Source organism: Nicotiana sylvestris, chromosome 4, assembly GCF_000393655.2.
Source record: "Nicotiana sylvestris chromosome 4, ASM39365v2, whole genome shotgun sequence".
Taxonomy (NCBI): domain Eukaryota; kingdom Viridiplantae; phylum Streptophyta; class Magnoliopsida; order Solanales; family Solanaceae; genus Nicotiana; species Nicotiana sylvestris.
Genome location: NC_091060.1, coordinates 98,741,209 through 98,766,703, shown reverse-complemented (window position 1 = coordinate 98,766,703; position 25,495 = coordinate 98,741,209). Strand labels below are relative to the sequence as shown.

Here is a 25,495-nt window from a genome sequence, read left to right as displayed (position 1 = left end):
AACGTAGTGGTAGTGCCCAAAAATGGAAATAAGTTAAGAATGTGCGTAGATTATAAAGACTTAAATAAGTCATGCCCCAAGGATTCGTTCCCATTGCCTAACATCGATCGTCTGATTGATGCCACGGCCGGCCACGAGACTCTCACCTTTCTCGATGACTACTCGGGGTATAATCAAATTCAGATGAACCCCGAGGATAGGGAAAAGACTTCGTTCATCACGAAGTATGGTACCTACTGTTACGATGTAATGCCTTTCGGGCTGAAAAATGCAGGGGCTACGTACCAACGTCTAGTTAATAAAATGTTCGAGAATCAAATAGGCAAATCCATGGAAGTTTATATTGATGACATTCTAGTTAACTCCCTGTGTGCAAAGGACCATTTGACTCATTTGCAGGAAACATTTGACATCCTCAGAAGCTACAACATGAAGCTTAACCCCGAGAAATGTGCCTTTGGAGTGGGTTCGGGCAAATTCTTAGGCTTCATGGTATCGAATAGGGGATCGATATCAACCCCGACAAAATCAAAGCCATCGAAGGAGTCACGATGATAAATAATGTAAAGGTCATGCAACGGCTGACAAGGCGGATAGTGGCTCTGGGTAGATTCATATCAAGGTCATCATACAGGAGTCATCATTTCTTTTCCTTACTCAAAAAGAAAAAAAACTTTGAGTGGACTCCAGAATTCCAACACACCTTAGAGGAATTGAAACAATATCTGACTAGTCCACCTTTGCTCCACACACCAAAAGAAGATGAAACATTGTATTTATACCTGGCCGTATTCGAGAAAGTAGTAAGCGGTGTGCTGGTAGAGAAGAGCAAGGTACGCAATTCCCTGTTTATTATGTAAGTCGGACCCTAGGGAATGCCGAAATCAAGTATCCGCACCTAGAAAAATTAGCTCTTGCGTTAATAAGCGCATCGCGAAAATTGAAACCATATTTTCAATGCGATCGTATTTGCGTTTTAACAATGTACCTTCTCCGAAACATATTGCATAAGCCCGAACTATCGGGTCGATTGGCCAAATAGGTCATCGAGCTCGGGGGTATGATATCGAGTATCAACCCCAAATGACTATCAAGTCCCAGATTCTGGAGGACTTCGTGGCCGACTTCTCACCATCCCTTGTGCCCGAGGTAGAAAAGAAACTTTTACTAAAATTGAGCACATCTTCCGGGGTGTGGACCCTATTCATTGACGGCACCATGAACGTGAGAGGATCCAAACTTGGTATAGTCCTGAAGCCGCCTACGCGTGGCATAATTAGGCAATCTATAAAAACTGCAAGATTGACTAACAACGAAGCCGAGTATGAGGTTATGATTGCAGGTCTGGGATTTGCCAAAAGCCTGGGAGCTGAGATCGTCGAAGCAAAATGCGATTCACTCCTAGTAGTAAATCAAGCAAATGGGAGCTACGAGGTCCGAGAAGACAGGATGCAAAGGTACTTGGACAAAATCCAAGTCACATTACGCCATTTTAGAGAATGGACTCTGGTCCACATACCTCAGGAGCAGAGCAGCGAGGCCGATGCGCTGGCAAACCTGGGATCATCTCTTGAAGAAGATGATCTACTCCCCAGGGTTGTTATTCAGCTGTCCAAATAAGCAGTCGAGAAAGGTCATGCCGAGGTTAATTCTGCTAGCCTAACATGGGATTGGAGGAATAAATATATTGACTATCTGATAGACGGAAAATTACCTACGGATCCAAAGGAATCGAGGATCAGTGAACCAAAGCAGCCCGGTTCTCGCTCGACAAAAGCAGGACTCTGTACAGAAGAACTTTCGATGGCCCCCTAGCAGTATGCCTGGGGCCAGGAGACACGGATTATGTACTCCAAGAAATTCATGAGGGTACTTGCGAAAACCACTCCGACGCCGATTCCTTAGCCCTAAAAGTGATCAGGGCGGGCTACTACTAGGACAACATGGAAAAAGATACTAATGAATTTGTCCGAAAGTGCGACAAGTGCCAGAGATTTGCCCTTATGATTCACCAACCCGACGAACAACTACATTCGGTCTTATCTCCATGGTCATTCATGAAATAGGGAATGGACATCGTTGGACCTCTACCAACGACACTAGGTAAAGCTAAATTTATTTTATTTATGACTGATTATTTTTCAAAATTGATGGAAGCGCAGGCCTTCGAAAAGATAAGAGAAAAAGAAGTCATTGACTTCATCTGGGACCACATTATGTGCTGATTCGGTATTCCTTCCGAGATAACATGTGATAATGGGAGGCAATTTATCGGAAGCAAAGCAACACAGTTCCTCGAGGATCACAAAATCAAAAGAATCATATCAACACCCTACCACCCGTGTGCAAACGGCCAGGCCGAGTCCACAAACAAAACCATCATCCAAAACTTAAAAAGAAGTTGGAAAGTTCTAAGGGAAAATGGAGAGAAACATTGCCTGAAGTGTTATGGGAAAACCGAACAACTACAAAATCAAGCATAGGGGAAACACTTTTTTCTCTAGTGTATGGTACCAAGGCTTTGATACCGGTGGAGTTTGGGGAGCCAAGCGACAGATTCTAACACACCACTAAGAGCTCGAACAATGAGGCCATGACTACGGCCCTCGAACTATTGGATGAAAAGCGAGAAGCCTCGTTGATCCGAATAGCCGCCCAAAAGCAAAGGATCGAAAGGTATTACAATAGGAGAACAAACCTCTGACATATGGTCCTGAGAAATGTCATCATCAACACCTGAAACCCTAATGAAGGAAAGCTAGGCCAAAATTGGGAAGGACTGTACCGCGTCCTCGGAGTAATCGGCAAAGGGTCCTACAAGCTCGGTACCATGGAAGGCCACAGCTTCCAAGAATTTGGAAAATATCAATGCTGAAATGATACTACTGCTAAGGTGTCCGATGGAAGATTCTAAAACACCCTCGAGCTCGAGGACCTCGGGCTCTTAAAAGCATGCGTTGCACTCTTTTCCTTCGACCGGATTTTGTCCCTCGAAGGGTTTTACCGGCAAGGTTTTTAACGAGGCAACATCCATGCTACCTAAGGAAGGCTGAACAAGTATTCAAGACTTCTTTTGCAATCAACATCGAATACTGGGAGGCATTCCCTCGGAAGGTCACCTACTCGGAGAAGCCAAGATATGCCAAATGGGGTATCGATAGGAGAACAATGTACCAGGCCAAATGGTCGAACGAACCTTGTCCGTATGAGAATAACCGAGTCCTTAACAGCGAAAATATGTATACTTGTACCAAGTATTCAAAGAATACTTCCCAAAAGCATTTTGCATTTCAAAGAAGCTCGATAATTTTTGCAAAAAATGACCCCAAAGCCAAAAAACGTCCCAAATACTCGAGGACTGGCATCAACAACTCCAAACAATGCGACCCCCGGGTCAGAGCTCCTAACTCATAGGCCCTCAATGAGGCAACATCAAGATCACAAAATAGCTCCAGAGCCAAAAACGTCCTGAACACTCGTGGACTAGCGTCGAAAACTCAAGGCCACATGACCTCCGGGTCGGAAACTCCGAAATCGTATGCCCTCAATGAGGCAATACCAAGTTTACAAGTAATGTCTCCCAAGCTGAGAAATCCTCGATGACTCGGAGACTGTCGTCAATCGCCACCCCTATCGACTTATCAAAATCCAAGGCCACAAGACCACATGCGTGCAGCCTCGGTCTACATGAAAGACCTATATAAGGCAACAACAATATTTGTAAGACCTCAAGCAAGGCATGAACCGCACTTGTACCAAGTGAGCAACAACAATATCTGTAAGACCTCAAGCATGGCATGAACTATACTTGTACCAAGTAAACAAAACTGTAAGACCTCAAAGGCATGTAAAATTTGTTAGACATTACTAAAGGCATAATCCCGATCTTAAAGCTAAGGCTATATATCGAACTTGTAAGACCCCTAAAAAGGCATACCCTCAATATAGACGCTGAAACTACTTCACTCGGGAACTAAAAGGCTTCGGCCAAACACAAATGACTACAGTCACAAGGTTGTACCAGCCAAACTAACGCGACTCGGGGACGCCCGACCATCGGTATAAAATCACAGGCCTTCAATTGTTTTGAATATACTTCGAAAAGAACCGGTTAAACAGGCTACCCTCGACATAGGCAAAAGAGCTTCGACCATGTCAGCTCTAACTATAAGGCTTTGAGATACTCATCCACCGAGCCAAACCTCTTGAGGTGATCGATCATCGCCATATAATGACTCACAATCGAGGTTCTTATCGAACCGGCGAAGAGTCAGGCAAACACAATTTCAAAAAAGTCCTTAACGAGGGAAAAATAAAAAGGTCGTATCGACCCAATGCGTAAGATCCACTGTCGCCAGCCTATACAAAAGGTTGTACCGACCCAACGCGTAAGAGTCTAAGGTCCAGCTTTAAATTCAAAAACTTGAGGGTCGAGTGAGCTCAAGTCAAAACCCGATTCGGATACTAAACCCAAAACAGTTAACTAAATATTCCTAAGAGCAAAAGCGTAAGTGCCACTGCCGCCAGCCCATACAAAAGGTTGTACCGACCCAGCGCGTAAGAGCCTAAGGGCCAGCTTTAAATTCAAAAACATGAGGGTCAAATGAGCTCGAGTCGAAACCCGATTCAGAAATTGAACCCAAAATAGTTAACTAAATATGTCTAAGAGCAAAAGCGTAAGAGCCATTGTCGCCAGCACTAAAACCGAAGTTTGCACCGACCAAACGCATTATAGGCACTGTCGCCAGTGCTAAAACCCAAGGTCGCACCGACCCAACGCGCGAGAGTCACTGTCGCCAATGCTAAAATTAAAGGTCATAGCGACCCAACGTATAAAAGCACTGACTTTCGACAATTACGAGTCACTCAGCAATGGCAAAACCCCGAGGGTCCAACCCAAGGTCTAAGATCTCAGATCGATTATCAAAAATATCACACAATATTCCAAAAGGCAAAGGAGAAAAGAAGTGATGAAAAACGAAAAGCCTTTTGTATATATTGCTCGCGAAGGTACGTTTACAAGGCTTTTTAAAAAATCCTTACAAAGAAGGAGCCAAACAGAACTATAATGTATCATCGAGACTACATCTTTGACGGCTTAGCTGGAGGTTGTGTCCCAACGGTTCCGGCTACAGTACAAGGACCTTCAACGGCCTCTTCCCCTCTAGGGATTCCGCCTTCATTCTCATCATCTTCTAAACCACTACTCGTTGCACCTCCAGAAACAAACAGGCCAGCAGCTTTCTCATCTAGGGTCTTCACCCTGTCGAGCTCGGCAGACAAATTGATACCCCCGCATGTGTATCCTTAGACTCTACCTCCGAGATTCTAACCGAGCATGCTCCACGGCTCGAGCCAATTTCAGTTCGGCCTCCTCAGGCACTCTCCCGATTTGAACATTTATTACAACGGCATCCTTTTTGTGCAAGATATAAGCACCTCAGCTTCGGTTTTGATCCCAGATAGTGCAGCAACTAACTCAGAATAGAGACCTCTATATTTATCACTATCCGCCCTCGCATCATAAAGCTGGTGTCCGACTAAGCACATCTTTTCCTAGAGGGTATCCCTCTGAGAGGTTATCTCTCTCACATGCCATTTGAGTTCGAGGACTTCAGAGTCTCTGGCTTGGAGCTCCTTCCTCAGTAGGGCACCTTCCTTCTCAAACTGCACGAATCAGATCAAAGATGTCAAAACACTGGGATCTGGCAAACATTCAGACAATAGTAAACGGAAACTAGGTAACCTGTTCAACAAGATGAGCCTTCTCACGCTCATGACGGGTTACCTCAGCCTGAAACTGGGCAGAAGTCTAATTATAAAGCTCCTTGTCCTGAAGCCATGAAAAAAACAAGTTAGAAAGACAAAGATCAGGAAGACAGGAAGGATTTACAAAAAACTACATGCTCACAAAACCTGCTCATCTCGTTGAAGACGAGTGAAGCATCAAGCTTGAGAATTCCCTCGGGAGCGGCTAAAGGCCTTTCAAACGCATTCCTCAACATAAGAAGGCACTGCCGCTTTGCCTTTAGAGGAGGAGGAGGTCACGTTCTCCTGAGAATCAGAGGCGGAAGTTTTCGCCATTTCTAAAAGATTTCAGAGAAGAAAGGGAAATTGCGTTTTGAAGAATGAACAAAAATGAATGTAGAAGGAACCTTTTTGGGGGGCTTGGTGGTGCAGAGAGTTGTAAAGAACAAGAGAAGAAATATTTATAGAGGCCCCACACGCACGTTGAAGGAGACCAAAGGACAGCCAATTGCTGTAATCAATGTGAAGGCTTTCAAGGGCTGTGTGTACGCAATCTTCTGGCACCTTATGACTATCGTCGTTACGGAAGTACCATAGGGGCAGGAATTCAAGGTCGTTTCTTATCATTTTCACTCTAAGAAATGCGGGGACTATCTATATGCGGTAAAATCGGAGGGTCCAATTTTCCATTGTTGCGATGCCTCGTAAACACTTTTCACAGGTCTGAGGCTATGGTCGAGGTTCACCCCCCAGGGCTATCGACGCTCGAGCTCAGAGCAGTGTAGACCAACGATTATGATGAAAAAGTGGGGAGTTCCCAAGGCGGATAACTAGAGCTGAAAAATTCTAGTGAGCTAAGTTCAGACCCAAATCATGGTATCAACTAGCTATCCCATCTCCATATCTTTGTAATAAATGTATTTGTACTATGTTGGGGTTCCCCCCTCATATATAAAGGGGATCCTTGTAATTTTGTAGAGGATCTGTTGCTCAATACTAAATATACAAGTATATTCTCTCTGCTCTCTAACATATTCTCTTGATCTCATTGATTCATTTATTGCTTATATTTATTGTGTTCTATTTATTGTTCATCATTTATTTCCTATCATTGAACATTAAGAGCCATCATTTTAGCTCTCATAATTGTTAGTCCTCCCTCGATCACTCTAAGACGGTCACCCAGCTCGACCCCGAGGCTCTATAAACGACAGTTCGAGGCCCCGATCTCCAACTGTTTGGTTCGATTATCATACCATCTCTAAGCTATAATCTTGATTTCTAGCCTTTTACTTAGCATTCATTGCTTTACATCTAGAATAAAAATAGATCACGTATTTTTAGAACATCATAATCAAATTTAATTGTTATTATCATTTTTACGGTAAACAAATATACTCTTTAATCTTGTACCTTATGGACGCTTCAATGTGTGGAATCAGTTGAAGAGATATCAAGTCAATATCCAAGTTGAAGTGATTCTCATTGAGTGTGTTCATTTCACAATTGTGGGTGCCAATATATTTACCCACTTTCCACAACCCTTTTTTCTTCTTGCTCGCATGCAGCATCCAATGACAACCCATAAACCATCTACGGCAAACAACCTTGTATACATCCGGACTTGACTCTCATACCATCATCTCACGACACTCTTTTATGTTGTACATTTTCGCCGCCCTGCTTAGGCGCGCCTTATCAGGAAAAAGCATGCCCTTTGCTAGCACCGCTGGTCTTGACTCATCCCACATTGCTGTCCGAATATCGTCAAAATCCCATGTGAGGGCATCCACATCCGGCATACTTGGAAAATGATCAAGGTAGCCAATATGCCTTGAATGAAATGGCATGTGGGACTCGTACACTCTTGGTCTAACGAGAGGTGGATCATGCTCCCTCGTCAAATCAGGTTCAGCATTCTCTTCCTCCTCATCATCACCCTCGTCAGGGAAGGGTGTGTCATCTCCAGACACATCGACATTGTCGTCATAATCACTATTATCTTCCTGACTCTACATAACCATCAAGTTACTCGTTTTCACTGCACAAACAACAAAATAATAAGCTACTCAAATTGATAAATACTTTACATATAACTATATCACTTCACTTACAAATCGTAATGTGTTGACATTCCATGATGGACATTATCATGTTGGTGATGACTCCAGGATGGACCACTGTGATCAAACAAACCAAAACTACGCATATTCCAATTGGGTATGGGTTCATAACTTGTAAAATTCATATCTGGACGGTACCCCTTGTGGAGTATATGAGTGTTAATACAAAGTCAATACAATAAAAATAAACATCGTAACACAAAGGAAAATTGAAGTTTACCAGTCGCCTTGTGGATAATGTAAAGTAGGAGAGAAATTATTTCCTCGCTCCTCATTCGCCCGTGGAGATAAGTTTAGATCCGTCCAAAATCTTTCAGTCGGAACCTGTTCGGCTAAAACTGCTCCAGAATAATCACCCGATGATTCAAGGTTATCCCTGCTTTGCGCAACCTCATTATTGTAAACGTCTTCAACCTTCACATACATTTCCAACATTTTTACCAAAATAAGTTCCTGGTATTCATTCGGAGTCCCCAAAAAATCTCTTAGAGTTTCATCATCCTCGATGTTAAACTCAGTGCAACAAGAAAACCCCTTGCGGAGTCATAGAATACGGATATCTTCCGATTATTTTAAGATTCATCGAACGTTTGCTCAACCTCATTTTATTACATAACAACGAGTCTATCGTATTCCATTATAAGTGGCAACTTAACATGACTCTGTGGAGATAAACTATAGCTCACAGAGTTATTCACCACCACAACCTCATTCCCCCCCCCCCCATATAATGAAACCCTTACTTTTCGCTCTTCAGACATTATGAAAAAATGCTTGAGAATTTTACAAGAAAATGTTAACAGGAGTTAGGAATTTTTTTGAATGAATTTTTGTAAAATCCTTAACACCTTTAAATAAGGCAATGTCTAGCTTAGGGGGTTGAATTTTTTGAGGTATAGTGCTCTTTTAAAGGGCGCTATACCCGTTTAAATTATTGTTATGTTAGTTAGACGCAGAAGACTTATTGGTGAACCCACATAACAGGTATATCGCTTTTCTTAAAAGCGTTTTATATCAAAGTCTCTTTTAAAGAGCGTTGTGCCTTAATGTCCAAAACAGACGTTAAAGTATAGCGCTCTTTAATAGAGCATTTTATATAGATGTGTAACTATTTTTTTTCCCCATATTTCAGTCTCTTGTGTCCAAAAGAACCACAAATAGGTTCTGGACTCCAATATTAACTATATATGGAAACTAGTTTTATGTCGTGCATCACCTAACATTAATCCTCAGTTCTGTAATTATTGGTTTCAATCAATTATGTCTAGTGCTGCAACTGACATATTCAGTCCTTAATTAACTAACATTCTCTGCGAAATTCGGATATTTACCCATTGATACGTTTCGTCGATTTTACCAGTAATGTTTATGCCGTCGATAATGCATGTCAAAATTTCTAGTAGTATCTTTTTTCCGTGACTTGACGCATTATTTCTTTCAACAACGTAATTCCATAACGACGTAATTCCATAACGTTTATACATGTTGAGATGCGTTATTATATACTCCCTCCGTTTCAATTTATGTGAACTCATTTGACTGGGCACGAATTTTAAGAAAAGAGAGAAGACTTTTTAACTTGTGGTGTAAAATGAGTCACATATATTTTGTGTGACTATAAATCATTGCATAAAGGTAAATTGTTTCTAAATAAGGAAAGGGGTCATTCTTTTTGGCACGGACCAAAAAGGAAATAGGTTCACATAAATTGAAACGGAGGGAGTACTTAGTTTTCATCTAATTTCGTTGGATTTCCTAACAAAAATTTAAAAAATAGGCAAGAAAGAAAATGTGCTACTATATTAATGATTTTAATAAAGCGCGAATTAAATAAAGTTGGTTCAATCATTAGAATAACTGGTTTCATGATGAAACTTTCATCTTTCTTTCACGCTAATATCAAGTAATCTTGGGAGAACTCGGAAACCACATACAAACTATAGTAACGTTTATATCTAAAAAAGATTCATTTTTAATTTATTTCCATCATTTTTCCTTCATATACAAGGAAATATTTATTGCTTCTTATTTATTTATCTTGTTTTTGCCTAATATTCTGATAGCCCACCGAGACAGATTCAGGATATAAATTTTATAGGTTTAACTTTGTTTACCTTGAAAATGGTAACTACAATTATATTTGATTTTGTGGTTCTAAAAATTCGTGATTTATCTTAACACTAGTTGTTAGGCAATAGATGCTAAACGTGAGCAAAGAAAATAAGAAATGCAAACTAATAGGTCACAAGGCTGGGCCTCGAGCTGGCCGGAGCAGGGCCTCGAGGTCTAGATGGGGCTAGTAGCAACGAACAATTGATGAAGAATCAATGATAATGAGGGCCTCTAAGATGACCTCTTGCAGTTAATAATGAGCAATAAATGAAGAACAATAATGAATAATGAATGAACAACGAAAGAATAAGCAATAAATGTGTGGAACAATTGTTTAAGCAGAGGGCAGAGAATGTTGTATTGTATTCAATATGTTGTATAATAATCTGAATCTCATTACAATATGACAAGGGTCCCTTTTATATAGGAGGGGGAATCCCAACATAGTACATGTCTAATATAAATGAGGAAATGCGATTGGTGCAGCTGTATAATGACTTAGTACGGACTTGTACTATTCTTGTAGACCTGGTCAGCTCTAAGCACGTATATTTAGGAGCTTTCCCGCCTTTCCATGACGATCGTCGATTGCACTGCCCCGAGATCAACCATAGTGGCTTTCCATGAGCTCCCTCGAGGGACGCACCTCAGGGTCATTCCTCACATTCTGCTTCGGGCTTCTCGAGGTTGGGCATGGAGCAACATAGTAGCCCCAAAGTCGAACTCCCCAATTTTGGTCCAATACAGATAGTCCCTACGTTTCTTAGAATGAAATGATAAGAAACGATCTTGAGCTCTTGCCCCTTCGATGCCCCCATTATGACGTCAGCCATGTGAGATCATTAAATGGCGTGATAGAAAAGTTGTACAGGGATCTTATCAAACACGGTTCTCAAAAATCCAACGAACCGCTATTGGTCGCCCATTCAACTCTTCCTAGTGACTTATAAATACTCCAATTCTCTATCTTTCAAAACTTTGCAACATCTTAAGATTTTCAAATCTTCATTAACAGTTTTCCTGCCTTCACCCTTCTTCCGTGTTCAATTCTTTGTCACCTTGCTTTGAAACTTTTGTCACAACCATGGCAAAACCTTCTAAAACAGTACCTCAAAAAGGGGAAGCCCCTTCTTCTTCATGCTCGTCTAAGAGCAAAATGGTAGAGCCCCCAGCATCGAGGAGTGTGTTCCTGGGACCTTCGATACAGCATCCGACTTCAAAATTGATAAACCTTCTTTGGTACCGGGTCGATGTGAACCCATGTCTCGTTATGTTAGTCTAATAACCGACATAAAGAAGGTAAAAATAGATTGTCGCTGGGGGAAGGAGGTACAAGTAGAGATCCCTTCTCTGGAAGAGGACATAACTACTCATAAACCTGGTTTCCTCAGTATGTATACGTATCCCTTTACCTTGGGTTCTGTAAGTTCTTCTTCCCCATCGATAGACTAGGTGATCCTCGATTTTTGTTGAGAATATCGAGTGACACTTGGTCAGATTTATCCTTCTCTTTGGAGAATCGTCTATTTGCTTAGACATCTCTCGAACATGGTCGAGGGGATGTCTTTCACCCTCGATCACCTAATTAGATTGTATAGCCATTGCCTCTATCGAGTGGGCCTAGTCAAACTATGTCATCGGTCTGCTAAAATGTTTTTTACCAATACCGATAAAGATAAAGATCGGGGGTGGATGAGTCGTTCGTTCGAGTCAGAACTTCGGACCTCATTCCTGCTGAGAAGATACCATTCCCCGAGGAATGGAATATGAGGCGTAAGTGTTGTTACACAAAGCATGTTTTATCATCCAAATGCCCTCTTATCTTCTTTCGAACTAACTCATTTGTTGTTTGAATTGATTTTTCTCTGGTTGCTTAGCCACCGTGTGGTTCCCCGGTGTGATCAACGACCTCCCGGGCTGGGTTAGACTTTTAGACTTCGCCTATCCATATGATAGGCGCATTTGGCGTGATCTGGCCAAAACTCGACGGGAGGCCAAAAATCACGGTATGCCCTCACCATTATCACTTCTAAATCCCTTATGAATGGGTTTTCTGGTGGTGTGTTTTGACATTTTACGCATGTGTAGGCCTCGGGGAAGCCGTTTCAATGAGACCACCTCCTCCTAGTGACAAGGAGACTCAAAGGCCTGCCAAAGATAAAAATAGAAAGGAGGAGACGCTGGCGGAGTCCCCGAAACCAAAAAGAGCCAGGGTTTGAAAGCCCAGGACCGATGCAACGATTCTATCTTTGGCAGCGGCTGAGAGTCTTCATGCTGAAGAAGATGACGGTTGCCCATTGATATATAGGTCAAGACGAAGCATTGATGCTTTGACAGTTGTCGGGAAGAAGACTGTCGAGTCAGAGGTGGCCGATGCGGTCCCACCTAGTATTGAGGAGCCCCTCGAGGAGGGTTTGGGTGTAGTTTCCGATCCGATTATTGAATAGGATACAACTTGTGCCGAGGAACACTTGTTCGGTACATTTGGAGGATCCGGCTTTGAGGCCCTTTGAGGGCGAGAAGAAGCCTTGATAGAGGTTGATGTCATAGGCGGTCTTCAATCAGGCCCGTCGTTTTCCCCAGGGCAAATACAGGATGCTCAGAACAGGGAGACCACCGATGTGGGGGTATCCCGGGGGGAGGATGAGATCTTTGGAGATTTATTTACCGGCGTTGAAGAGGATGACGATCTTGATGCTCCGGTAGCTCTAGAGGAGGCTACAAAACTCCAAAAATAGGTGATTTTAACATAACCTTTGCGACTTGAGATTTGATCTTTGTCTTTCTAACTTCTTTCCTTCGTGCTATAGGTCACGATGTTGTATGACCAGGCTTTCTCCAAGTTAAGAGCTTAACTGACTCATAGTGAAGAGGAGTTCGAGAAGCTTGCCACGGAGTCAAAAGAGCTAAAACTCTATACGCCCGAAGGGAGGAGGAATTGAACAGCCTTCGAGCAAGCTCAAAGGAAATGCTCCAAGAGCGGGCCAACTTCATTGAGCAGGTAGTTCGGTATTTGTGAGCTTGTTTGTTGTTCTCATAACTTGGTGTTTACTATCTTGGCTCGGCATTTGCAGATTGAGTGGAATGATTCCCTAGCGGAGCATCTTCGGGAAGAGATTGTGGCAAAAGATGCCGAGATACTCGAGCTGAAGCGGTGCAAGGATAGCACGATCTTGGAAAGGGATACTCTTCGAGGGGAGTTGGCCTCGACCTAGTGTCTTCTGCAAGGAGGAGGCTCATAAATTCCAGGTGCTCCATGCCGAGTCGGCTGCTGCGTTATCCGTGGCTAAGTCCGAAGCCGATGCATTCTTATCCTCGTATCGAAAAGACGCTGCTGCAGCAAATGCTCGAGCCAGGGAGATATCTGAAGAGGCCGAGCTCAAGATGGCTTGCGCCCTTGCACATGTTCAGTTAGAGGCTCTGAAAAAGGCCTTCAAGGAAGTGCACGCCAATGGTTTTGATCTCTCCGCCGAGTCGAAGAAACGAAGGCCTTGGAAGAGGAGTCAGTAGCTCCGACTTCTTCGAACGAGGGCTCGGCGAGTGGCTCGGGGAGTGGCAAAGATAAAGACTGAGCCACCTTTGCTTTTTTTTATGCTTCTTCTTCTCTTGCACATAGAGTTCGCGTGGGAGTTTTGTAAATGCACTTTTGTAAATATATTTTTGGAATACAAAGGATTTTGATGTCTTCAAAGTTTTGCCTTTTAGTGTTCATGCCGAAGTCAAGCTTCGAACTTAATTTTAACTTCTTCGAGATTGATCTCGGAGCAACAGAGACCCTCTAGATCGGGTCGTTCTGGTTTTGATTGCATACCTTCCCTAGGTCGGGTCGGTAAGGACTTGACTTGACCCTTCGGTGTCTCGAACATGGGGTGGCAACGTTATTCCTATGATATGAAAGTGAAGTGACCGAAATTGCCCCGTTGGTACATTTCCCAAAAAGTTATAATTGCATCGTGAGAGCTGGTTGGCTATCAAAGTTAATGAACCGTCGTCGCTCTTCTTATATATACTTGTTTTCCTTGTTTTAAAGGCTCGGTCGCCTTGTTTATCTACCTTTCTTTGTAGAGTTCCCCTTTTGTATTGGTACTAGTGCCGCATCAGATCGAAGTTTTCACCTGAGTTTTCACCTTACCTTTCTCGTGTTGAAGGAGATATGGCTACCATGCCAAAATCTACCCACCAGGAAGAGGAAAGTCCTGCCTCTGCTTCTCGCCTGGCTGGTGGTACACCGTCGGCGTTTGGCGAGCTAACTTGGAATTGTTTCATCTCGAGGAGAGATTTTTTGATGGAGAAACCTCTTGATATTCTGGGTCATCGAGAGCATGCATCGAGGTTCATTTGATCAATAGAAGAGAGATACCTCGAGGCTGTAAGGAGAGACTGTGGATGGGGAGAAAAGGTGAGGCTGCATGTGCCCTCCCGGGAAGAGGATATCATGGCCCACGTAGAGGGGTTATTGAATGTGTATACGTACCCGTTTACATTGAGCCCTCTTGACTGACTCGTGCTCGAATACTGTCAAAAACATCGAGTTACTTTGGCTGAGATCCATCTGTCTTTCTGGCAGATTGTGCTGATGATGAGATTTTTTGTTGAAAAGGTCGAGCTCGAGTTCACTCTTAGCCATCTCCTCAGATTGTATTGGACTTTACATCATCAAGGTCTAATCACACTACGACGCCGATCCACCAGGCTCTTTATTTCCAGTGATGAGGAGGTCCGGGATCGAGGATGGATGAGTCGATTTGTTCGAGTGAGGACTGTTGATATTATTCCTGCAGAGTTCCTGTCGTTTCCCGAGAAATGGAATTTCAAGCGTAAGTGATGCATTGTATTCTATTATTTTTGTTCTCGATGGAGCTAGGCTCCGTAAGGGCATTTTCTTTCCTTTTCCACAGCGATCCCGTGGATGCCAAATGAGGTTCCTGACTTGTGAGTTGGGCCCACAAACTGGCGGCCTCTTCGACTTATGGCGAACGCAATTGGCGAGATTTGTCGAAGGGAAAATGGGAGTCCAAGAACCATGGTATGTGCTATGTTGTCCCTCTTTTGAGGAGTACTTTCACTTTCTTTTGCACTAATTTCTTAGTTGTAGGCATTGGTGAATTTTCTAAGGTGAGACCATCCCCCGTTGTAGGAAGAGGAAGGACCTTTGATTTCTAAGATAGAAAAATATAATAAAAGAAAAAGGTCCTCAGAGGACGAGGATCCCCACAACAAAGCAGGATCCGCCCGGAGGCGCTAGAAGGACGTTGCCGCTGACGAGGGCTTCATTTTTATCGATCGCTTCGTGGACATCAATGCACCTAGAGAGGATGACTCTATATTGAAGGCCCGAACCAAGAGGCCTCCCGAAACTATTGAACCTGGTGGGCTCGAGGCCCCTAATCTTGAGGGAGAGATTCCACAATTGAGGAAAGATGGAGGTCCTTCATTACCTGATTTAGCAATTGGTTCTCGGGTATCGGGAAGTACTCTGATAGGAGTGGGCTTCGGCGTATCTCTGCCTAGTCAGAGCACCTCAGATCACTCTGCCGGGGCCGATGATACCGAGCTGGTAGATGCGAAGTCTACCTTCGAGGAAGCTCAGCGGCTCTGCTCTATGGTGAGTTTTGGAGTTATTATAACTTTTTCAATCTTCATATTTTCTCTTCTTTAATTAAACTTTTCTTTCTCATAGGCCTTCGATAAGCTCAAGTCTGAGCTTCTTCATTGTGAGGCTAAGTTTCATAAAGCCTTGAGTGGGGAGAGATCTCTCAGGCTTCTTTGTGATAAGGAGACAAGAGAGCTGACACATCTTCGATTGGAGTTGGACCGAAGCCGAGATTATGAAGGCAACCTCGAGAAATAGGTAACTTCTATTTTGAGGGAATGTAGGCTTCTTCTCCCATTTTCGGAAACTAATGTTTTGGTATCTCAGTTGAAAAAAAAGACAGAGACACTGGAGTGCCTTCGAGGCGAAGTCAGCCAGGTCAATTCTGAATGCAACAATTTGAAGTCACAGATAGATATTCATACTGCAGCCAAAAGGAACGTTTTGGCTAAGGCCTCCGCCCTTGAGATACAGCTTCGTAATGCTCGAGAAGGTGACTCAATCCAAACGAGCAGAATTACTAAGCTTGAAATAGATCTCTTGAAGCTGATGGCCGAAGTCGTGGATGCTCGCGCCGAAGCCGAGGAGGTCCGGGCAAAGGCCGATAAAAAGGTAGCCAGCTATCTAAAAGATGTCGCTGAAGCTCGTACGAAGTTGAGGTGGGCTTCCGATTGAGAGAGGAGAAGCAATGAATATTCCCGGTGCAAATCCTAGAGGGAAACTCTCGAGAAGATTAATGGTAAGGGCTTTGATCTCTCAGAGGAGATAGATCAGGCCAAGGAGGATGAGTTCGACGCCAAGTTCCTCATTTCCGATGATGAAGACAACAAAGAGGGGGCCAGTGAGGGAGCAGGTCCCGATGGAGCCGATGGTGACACAGTCCCCGAGGGGGAAAGGCTAAGTTCTCAAAGGTAGACTAGGTTTTTCTTTCTTGTTATTTGTATAGGGCTCCCTGCGGGAGTGGTGTAAGTGTACCTTTGTACCATCATTGATAATAAAAAAGGAAACCTTTAGTTTTCCCTTCGTATGAATTTCCCCCTGCTTATGTCTTTGTTTATATTTTGAGTGTTGATTCTTGTTGATAATTAGTCCGATATGTTGGACTTTTTAGATAGGAACCCCTAGGTTATGCTTCGATAAGTAATTGATGATAGTTAATCGTTCAGGGCTCGGTCCTCGAATCAAGTTTTGACTCAGGCTTATTGACCTTTAGATTTTTGACATACTGGCCCTTAGGCTCTTACGTATTGGCTCTTAGGCTCTTTAGGTTGGCCCTTAGGCTCTTACGCGTTGGCCCTTAGGCTCTTACACAGTGGCCCTTAGGTGATTTTTAGATTGGGTCAATGTGACCTCTGATATGGCTATAGTTTTCCCCATTTCGGTTGAAGTTTTGATTATTCCTTGGCATGTTTTGTGTTTGTCCAACTCTTCGATGGCTCAAATAAGAACCTCGATTATGAATCGATATGCAACGATAAATGAGTACCTCGGGAGGTTCTCTTGAAGGCTGATTTTTCAAAGCCTTTTGTTGAAGGTTGATTGTCTCGAAGCCTTGTCATTGTTTGGAGCTGGTATGATCGAATCTCCTTTGCTTATGCTGGGGGTAGCCTGATTAACCGGATCTTTTCAAAGTATTTTCGAAGTATTTGAAGACCTTTAGTTTCATGGCGGAAGTCGGATGTCTCCGAGCCACGTTAATTTGGCCGGAGCCTTTTGATACGACCGTAGTCGATAGTCCTCAGGTGAGATGACCTCGGCGTCTATATCGAAGGTATGCCTCTATAGGGGTCTTACAAGTTCGATATATAGCCTTGGTCTTAATATTAGGGTTATGCCTTTTTAAGGTCTTACAAGTTTTGGCATGCCTCGATGAGGTCTTATAGATTTGGTGTTGCCTCACTGAGGGCTTACGAGCTCGAAGTTGCCTGATTGAGGTCTTACAAATTTGAGTTTTCGATGGTTCGATGAGCTGATTGTTGATGACAGTCCCTGAGTGTTCGAGGAATTTTGGCCCTTGAGCCGTTTTTTGTGAAAGAATTGAATTTCTTCGAGTGTTTTGATAAGCAAAGTGGCTTCCTCAATTATTTGATGTATGCGTACATGTTTTTTTGCCTTCGCAGACCCAATTATTCTACATGAACACGATTTATTCGACCGTTTGGCCCAATACATCATTTTTCTATCCGGGTCCTCCTTGGCATAATTTGAGTTCTTTCGAAGAGGCGGCCTCCCAGGGTGATGCCCCCCAGTATTTGAGGTTGATCGAAGGGAAGCCTTGAATACTTGATGGTTTCTCCTTAGGTAGCATATGGGTGTTGCCTCGTTAAAAACCTCGCCGGTAAAACCCGTTTAGGATAAAATCTGGTCTAAGGAAAAAAAAGTGCAATGCATGCTTTAAAACCCAAGGTCTTCGAGCTAGAGGGTTCTTCGATTCCTCTCAATCGGACACCTGTAATAAGTTAGTACAAAACATAAATGAAAAGGGAGAAGCTTGTACCTTAGCATTGATAGCGTTTCAATCCGTTTTTTATTGCTTGCTCCGAGGACGCGGCACAGACCTTTATTTACTCATTCGGGTGGAACCGAGTACATAGGTTGTGGTTGCTATTTGTCTGTTTGCTTGTCTTTTGGTCTCTTCGACATAGAGGGCATAGATGTCGGCGTTGCGTCGTGCGCCACGAACATTTATCTTGATGTGTGTTGCTCCTCGTACACTGCTTTTACTCCATCCTTGGTTGGAAACTTTATCATTTGATAAAGGGTTGAGGGTACTGCCTTCATACTATGTATCCACGACCTTCGAAGTAAGATATTGTATCTCATGTCACCTTCGATGACATGAAACTTGGTCTCTTAGATTTTTCCGGCTATGTTGATCGGGAGGATGATTTTCCCTTTTGTTGTCTCGCTCGCCATGTTGAATTTATTGAGGACTCGAGAGGCGGGTGCGATCTGGTCCAGCAGTCTGAGCTGCTCCACCACTCTTGACCTGATTATGTTGGTCGAGCTACCTAGATCCACGAGCACACGTTTAATCTGAATTTTTTTCAAAAGAAAAGAAATTACCAGTGCCTTATTATGAAGCTGAGACAAGATCTCAATGTCCTCTTCGTGGAACGTGAGAGCGTCATCTGGTATGTATCTCCGAGTTCGCTTTTCCCTGGTGATGGATATTTTTGTCTGTTCGAAAACAGGTTCCTGCGGGGCGTCGACCCCTCCAACAATCATGTGGATGACGTGTTGTGGTTCTTCTAGTTCGTTTTTTCTGTTCGCCTCTCTTTCACGAAATTGGTTTTTAGCTCGATCGTTGAGGAATTCTCGAAGGTGCCCTTCGCTGATCAGTCGGGCTACCTCTTCTCGAAGTTGTCTACAATCCTTGGTCTTGTGACTGTGAGTGCCGTGATATTTGCACATCACGTTAGGGTTCCTCTTTGAAGATTCTGATAGTATGGGTTTTGGCCACCTGGTATCTTTGATTTTACCTATGGACAATACAATATCCGAGACATCGACTTTGAAATTGTACTCAGATAGGCGGGGCGCCTCTACTGGCCCAATGTGTCTATCGAAACTGGCTTTACTCATGAGTCCCCGGGAACTAAGACCTCTATCTGTTCTTCGATCACCTCGAGGTATATTACGCCTTGGTGCATTTCTTCGATCTTCTACATACGGCTGGTATCTTCCCTTGTCTGATCTTGACTCTCTTTATGTAAACCTTTGTTCCTTCGCTAAGATCCTGTTAGGATATACTGAGCCCGAGGGGGCTCCCAATTGGTAGTCTTCGACCCTGATCTTCGATTGATACATGTTGTCCATATCCGCCCAGGTTGCGGCGGGATATTCGATCAAATTTTGTTTTAACTGCTTTGAAGCTACCGAGCTTTGCTCATTCAAGCCTTGAGTGAAGGCCTGTACTGCCCAGTCATCGGAGACTGGTGGTAATTCCATTCGCTTCATCTGGAAGTGAGATACGAATTCTCTTAGCATCTCGTTCTCTCTTTGTTTGATTTTGAAGACATCGGACTTCCTGGTGGCGACTTTGATGGCACCAGCGTGTGCCCTCACAAAAGAGTCTGCCAACATGGCGAATGTATCAATTGAATTTGGGGGTAGGTTATGATACCACATCATAGCCCCCTTTGACAGTGTTTCTCCAAATTTCTTCAATAAGACGGACTCGATTTTGTCATCCTTCAATCATTACCTTTTACAGCACAAGTATAAGCGGTAACGTGCTCATTGGGGTCCGTGGTCCCGTTATACTTTAGGACATCGGGCATTCTGAATTTCTTCGGGATGGGCTTCGGAGCCGCACTTGATGGGAATGGCCTCTGCGCGAACTTCTTTGAATCTATACCCTTCAGAATCGGGGGTGCCCCGGGGATCTAATCGACCCTTGAGTTATAAGTCTCTACTCTTTTATCGTTTTCTTCTATTTTCTTTTCTCCTGATTCAATTCTTTTGGTGAGATCCTTGAGCATATTCATAATATCGGGGTCTGTTGCTGACCCGTTATTGCTCGATCTCTCCGGTATCTGCTCGACTCGAGGATCAGTTTCTGGTGCCACTGTGCTTGGGGTTTTTTGTTTACTTTGCAGCTGAGCAATAGCCATCTGTTGTGCTTGCAACATTTCAAAAATGATTTGGAGGATGACTCCTCCTTCTTCCACTCCTCGTGCTTCTTGGCCTCCAGCCTAGTTTTCCCTGCGTTCGTTCCTTACAGGGTCTGCACCTGCTTCCGTGTTTAGAATGTTGTGGGAGCTGATATCAACTGGCTCCACGTTTGTTACTCCCTCAGGATTTATAGGTGGTACCCCAGCCCTATGCCGCTATTTTCTCTAAGTTCTTCACTGTCGTGGAGAGGTGCATTTTGTGTGATAGACATGATTAAGCCTGAAATCAAAGAATTTTTGACAAGAAAAAGTGTGAAGAGTAACGTGTGTTATCAGAAAACCAGCACCAAAACAATCACTATTATTTTTAGCCCCACGGTGGGCGCTAAACTGTTTACCTTGCAAATAGTACCTACAATTATATTTGATTTTGTGGTTCTAAAAATACGTGATTTATCTTAACACTAGTTGTTAGACAATAGATGCTAAGCGTGAGCAAAGAAAATAAGAAATGCAAACCAATAGGGTCATAAGGCTGGGCCTCGAGGTCTAGACGGGGCTAGTAGCAACGAACAATTGATGAAGAATCAATGATAATGAGGGCCTCAAATGTGGCCTCTTGCAGTTAATAATGAGCAATAAATGAAGAACAATAATGAATAATGAATGAATAATGAAAGAATAAGCAATAAATGTGGGGAAGAATTGTTTAAGAAGAGGGCAGAGAATGTTGTATTGTATTCAATATGTTGTTTAATAAATCGAATCCCTTTACAAGATGACAAGAGTCCTCTTTATATAGGAGGGGGAATCCCAACATAGTACATGTCTGATATTAATGAGGAAATGCGATTAGTGCAGCTGTATAATGACTTGGTACAGACTTGTACTATTCTTGCAGACCTAGTAAGCTCTAAGCACGTATATTTAGGAGCTTCCCCGCCTTTCCATGACGATCGTCGATTGCACTGCCCCGAGATCAACCATAGTGGGCCTTCGATGTTCTCCCTTGAGAGACACACCTCGGGGTCATTCCTCACGTTCTGCTTCGTGCTTCTCGAGGTTGGGCGTGGAGCAGCATAGTAGCCCCAAAGTCGAACTCCCTAATTTTGGTCGTATACAAACTTTTAAGAATTTTAGCGTTAAGCCCATTATATTGTTAAAGTTATGAGTTCATATCAATTATTTGTTATAATTTTAGTAAATTTTTACACATAAATTTATGTTCTACGTCAAAAGTATCCGGGTTCAGATGAACACGGTACTAAAGAGCTGGATATGCCCCCTGGATTGTACTAATGTCATCTGTAGGGAAAATTTAGTGCTTTTAATGTATACAGAATAGCCTAAATGGCACATATACTTGTGTCACTTTGTCATGACGGTCCCCAAACGTAACAATTTACCAAATACCCAAACGGAAGAACTGCTACTTTGCTACTTGAAACTGCAATAAAATTTCAAAAACAACAGACTTCAAAACCAAATACCCAAATCAAGAAAGTAAAGTTTGGGTATATTAGGTCCATTTTGAAGATACTCAAAGATCGAAATAGTGACAAAAAGAGTGGTCCATTTCCATGGCTGAAGATACCCTATAAGGGTTGAGTTCGTTCTCAAGCTTCTCCTTCTGTACAACCTCACCGAACAGTTGCGTGTTCTCCCCTTTCTTAATCTCATCATAGGCCATTCTCAAAGCCTCCAATTGCATTGAAGCATTGCCACAACGATCAGCTATGAATAGAAGCCGTATAATTTTTGTTCGGCCACTGTATAAGGCGGCGTACAACTCAATATCCAGCTGCTCGCCGTTGTAAATCGGCCGGTGACGCTACGAGTTCTCATCGCCGTTGGTGTAGATCTCGTCAGCTATTTGCCCTAAATCCTTGGCGGGTGGGGGCGAGGGGGGTGGATAAGAAAGAATGAAAAGTGGGGAGGGGGGAAGACCTCGGTGGAGGTGGAATTTTTGTGTAAGAATTTTTTTTTATTTTTGTTATTTTTTAATTGGAATCATCAAAGTTACAGCGTGCAATCACGTATTTTACCCAATATATGTCACATATACTTGGTCAACTGTAATAGGGGTTTAAAGTAATATATTTTAAAAATTATGAGTGTCTAAATAAAACTTTTTAGAGTATCGGAACGGAATAACAAAGCGGGAGCCGTAGAAGTTTTTATTAGGCTTTTCTGCCTTTAATTTAATTATCTAGTTCTCTTTTACCTCCTTATCAATGTGATTCTGATAATGTCGTATGAATGGGAAATTTCTTACTGTAATTCTTACAAGTTTCTCTTCTTTTTATGGTTAATATAGCAGCTACTATTACTCCAATGTGAAATCAATCGCATTCGATTTTTCTATAAAAATTTTTAGCGTTGAAAGTGACAGTTTCAGATATATGCAGATTAGGATGGTTTCCCGGAATCCTTTTGCAGCTGACGGGGTACGTAAGGTTATAACAAGGAAAATCTATGTAATTAATTCTTGTGTACGTCTTAATTAGTCTAAATATATACAGGGATCACATTTTGTTTGTTTTTATTTCCTCAGCTTATATATTATATTCACTGAGATGAACATTTTGATACCAGATTTTATCAGAGATACCTTCTCCTCGATTCATCAAAATTTGACATGATTTAAAATTCACCAAGAGAAATGGGCTCTCTTCTGTATTTGTTATTTCAAAATTTTTTTCCTCATCGATCGACCAGTCTATCTTTTTGAATCGTACTTTTCTCTTGTGCCACATTTAGTATTCAGTTTGAAGCAAAAGGCAGCAAATTAATCATTATGAAAACGATGCGAACTGTAGTTAGGAAGGGCCAGTACTATTGCGTATTCATGGTTTTGAGTCTTGTGACCGCCGGCATTATTCTTCATGATCAGTTAGCTTCAGCTCAGAATATTTCACATTTCGTTGCAAGTATACAATGATCTTTTCCTCAAAAAAAATTTCCGTGTTGTGTAGTACTACTAACTAAATGACTAAATGGCTCTTGCATGCATACTTGGCAGGTTGAGGAAGCTTCTTTCACGAGGCTCTGCGAAACAAAGAATATTCTCACCGTGAATAGAAAATTTCCGGCCCCCACGATATATGCTCACGCAGGAGAAACCCTGGTTATGGATGTCGAAAACAAAGGAAATGACAACCTTACAATCTTCTGGTATATCATACTATCACACTTCTTTTGTCTTATTTTTTGTTTGTCTTGGCACATTATATATACTACTCATACAGATTACTATATCTTCTGATTCAATATTTCTTCTTTTGTTGTTCCAACTTAATTAAAATGAAGTTGCAGGCGCGAGGGAAGATACTTGACGAGGCATGAAAGACAATTAATATGGTTAATCCAACCAGGGACTAAAGTACGCCTAAACATCACAATATCTGACCAAGGGACACTATGGTGGCATGCCATGAATATCTGACAAAGCGCCACAGTTCATGGTGCAATTGTACTATATCCCATGCCTGGAATTTCTTATCCTTTTCCCAAGCCTCATGCTGATATTCCCATCATTTTAGATATATGCATTAATTTCCCAGTAAATGCTGATATTCCCATCATTTTAGGTACTTTGATTTATTTGTTTGATTTACACAGGTGAATGGTGGAAGAAGGATCTCAAGGAAGTTATAATTGAATATATCGCATCAAGCAGCAATATCATGCATTCTGATGCTTTCACTATAAACAGTCAGCCTGGAGATTTTTACCCTTGCTCTAATAATGGTATGAATTAACCCGACTGCTAATTTGTTGTATAATTCTTTAACCTCTGTTTCCCTTATATGGACATATATAGGAACTTTCAAGATAGCAGTGGAGACAGGAAAGACGTATCTCCTGAGAATTGTGAATGCAGCAGTGGGCAAAACTCTCGTCTTTGGGATCGCGATGCACAATCTAACAGTAGTTGCAATGGATGGGCGCCCTATAAAAATTCCATTTACAAGTGACTACGTCGAGTTAAGTTTACAACAATCGCTCCACTGCATTTTGGAGGCGAACCAGCGGCCAGATCATTATTACATGGCTGCCAGAGAATATGTCAGCGGCTTTATCTGGCAGACGTATGATAATACAACAACTACTACCGCCATTTTAGAATACAGGGGAAATTATGTACCATCTTCACCTCCTTTTCTACCTTTTCTTCCAAATGCTAACTATGATAGTTCTTTGATTCACCACAAAATCAGCTCCACGTCTAAGTTGTACTTAGCCATTATATTTTTAATTTTGGGTTTAGCAACCTTTGCATCCTTAGCTGTTTGGTACAGGCGTCATAGATGCGTAGTAACCGCAGTTGTCACTCCCCAAGCTGCGAAAGAAGTCAATTACAAACTTAAATTATACATCAAGCTAATTAAATTCTCTTTTAAATTCAATTGTTTGGCTTAAGTAAATTTAACTTTATTTAGATTGGATTATAGAAAAGAGCTTTTACTTGTTCGGATGAAGTTAATTAGTGGAAGTGTTAATTTGTTAGAAATTAAAGTTTGTTAGAGGGAGTTAGTTACAAGTGCACATCTATGAGCAGCGTGTAAGCAAAGCATTGACAATAATTCATAGCTGAAGTTATAGATTTGAATTTCCAGAGTATAATTCAGTTAGAATTCAGAGTGGGACCCGTTAGGAAGGAAGGAATAGTGAAAGAGCAAGGAAAAGGTCAAAGATACTGCATATAGCTGGAATTTTTCCACTAAGTATTATTTTGTCGGGACTTATATGTAACCATTGATCAATTGGACCAAGTAGAATGAAGTACACAAATAGCCTAAGAAGTGGACGGTCTTAGAACTTTAAACTTTATTAGGGGTCGTTTGATAGGGTGTATAAGAATAATGCAAAATAATGTGTATTAATGATGCATGGATTAGCAATACATGAGTTAGTAATATAAGCATTAGTTATGGAGATATTATTTCTTATCTACTGTTTGGTGTGGTGTATTAAAATTATAATGCATTGCATAATTTTTAAGAAAAATAGCTGTTTACAAAAATAGTTGTTTACAAAAATGTCCTCCATATTCTCTCGCTTTAAGGAACTTTAAGGACAATTATGTCTTTAACCACACTAATGCATCCATTAATAGCCTTGGTATTACTAATGTCATGGTTTTCTATGCATTACTTATACATAGGATAATACCAAGTATGATGTATAACTAATACTTGTTATACACAGGTTGAAAAAATGTACCAAATAAGATATTAATAATACATAGAGCTAATGTTTGCATTATTTTTTCTAATACCTCCTACCAAACGACCCCTAAG

General features: G+C 42.1%; 3 protein-coding genes across 3 annotated transcripts; all 3 read left to right on the top strand.

Moving 5' to 3' along the window:
* Positions 1 to 1,083: 1,083 nt before the first annotated feature.
* LOC138889887 (uncharacterized) lies at positions 1,084 to 1,620 on the top strand. Its single transcript, XM_070173230.1, has one exon. It carries the CDS (start codon positions 1,084 to 1,086, stop codon positions 1,618 to 1,620), a length of 537 nt encoding a protein of 178 aa, XP_070029331.1.
* A 9,623-nt stretch (positions 1,621 to 11,243) lies between these two features.
* On the top strand, positions 11,244 to 16,491 carry LOC138889886 (uncharacterized). The gene is made up of 8 exons (XM_070173229.1): positions 11,244 to 11,373; positions 12,072 to 12,196; positions 13,233 to 13,485; positions 14,132 to 14,315; positions 15,294 to 15,588; positions 15,664 to 15,817; positions 15,920 to 16,188; positions 16,291 to 16,491. Exons 1-8 carry the CDS (start codon positions 11,244 to 11,246, stop codon positions 16,489 to 16,491), a joined length of 1,611 nt encoding a protein of 536 aa, XP_070029330.1.
* Positions 16,492 to 22,764: 6,273 nt separating this feature from the next.
* Positions 22,765 to 24,614, top strand: LOC104215443 (laccase-14-like). The gene is made up of 4 exons (XM_009765257.2): positions 22,765 to 23,366; positions 23,502 to 23,664; positions 23,814 to 23,942; positions 24,016 to 24,614. Exons 2-4 carry the CDS (start codon positions 23,613 to 23,615, stop codon positions 24,612 to 24,614), a joined length of 780 nt encoding a protein of 259 aa, XP_009763559.1. The 5' UTR covers positions 22,765 to 23,366; positions 23,502 to 23,612.
* The last annotated feature ends 881 nt before the right edge of the window (positions 24,615 to 25,495 follow it).

Bases quoted from the DNA above. Each gene is read 5' to 3' on its own strand.
- LOC138889887 (XM_070173230.1), top strand. From the start codon at position 1,084: ATGACTATCAAGTCCCAGATTCTGGAGGACTTCGTGGCCGACTTCTCA.
- LOC138889886 (XM_070173229.1), top strand. From the start codon at position 11,244: ATGTCTCGTTATGTTAGTCTAATAACCGACATAAAGAAGGTAAAAATA. The intron at 11,374-12,071 runs GTATGTATACGT...ACGCATGTGTAG, and splicing joins TCATAAACCTGGTTTCCTCA to GCCTCGGGGAAGCCGTTTCA. The intron at 12,197-13,232 runs GTTTGAAAGCCC...CATAAATTCCAG, and splicing joins CGAAACCAAAAAGAGCCAGG to GTGCTCCATGCCGAGTCGGC.
- LOC104215443 (XM_009765257.2), top strand. From the start codon at position 23,613: ATGGTGGCATGCCATGAATATCTGACAAAGCGCCACAGTTCATGGTGC. The intron at 23,665-23,813 runs GTACTATATCCC...TGATTTACACAG, and splicing joins CCACAGTTCATGGTGCAATT to GTGAATGGTGGAAGAAGGAT. The intron at 23,943-24,015 runs GTATGAATTAAC...GGACATATATAG, and splicing joins TTACCCTTGCTCTAATAATG to GAACTTTCAAGATAGCAGTG.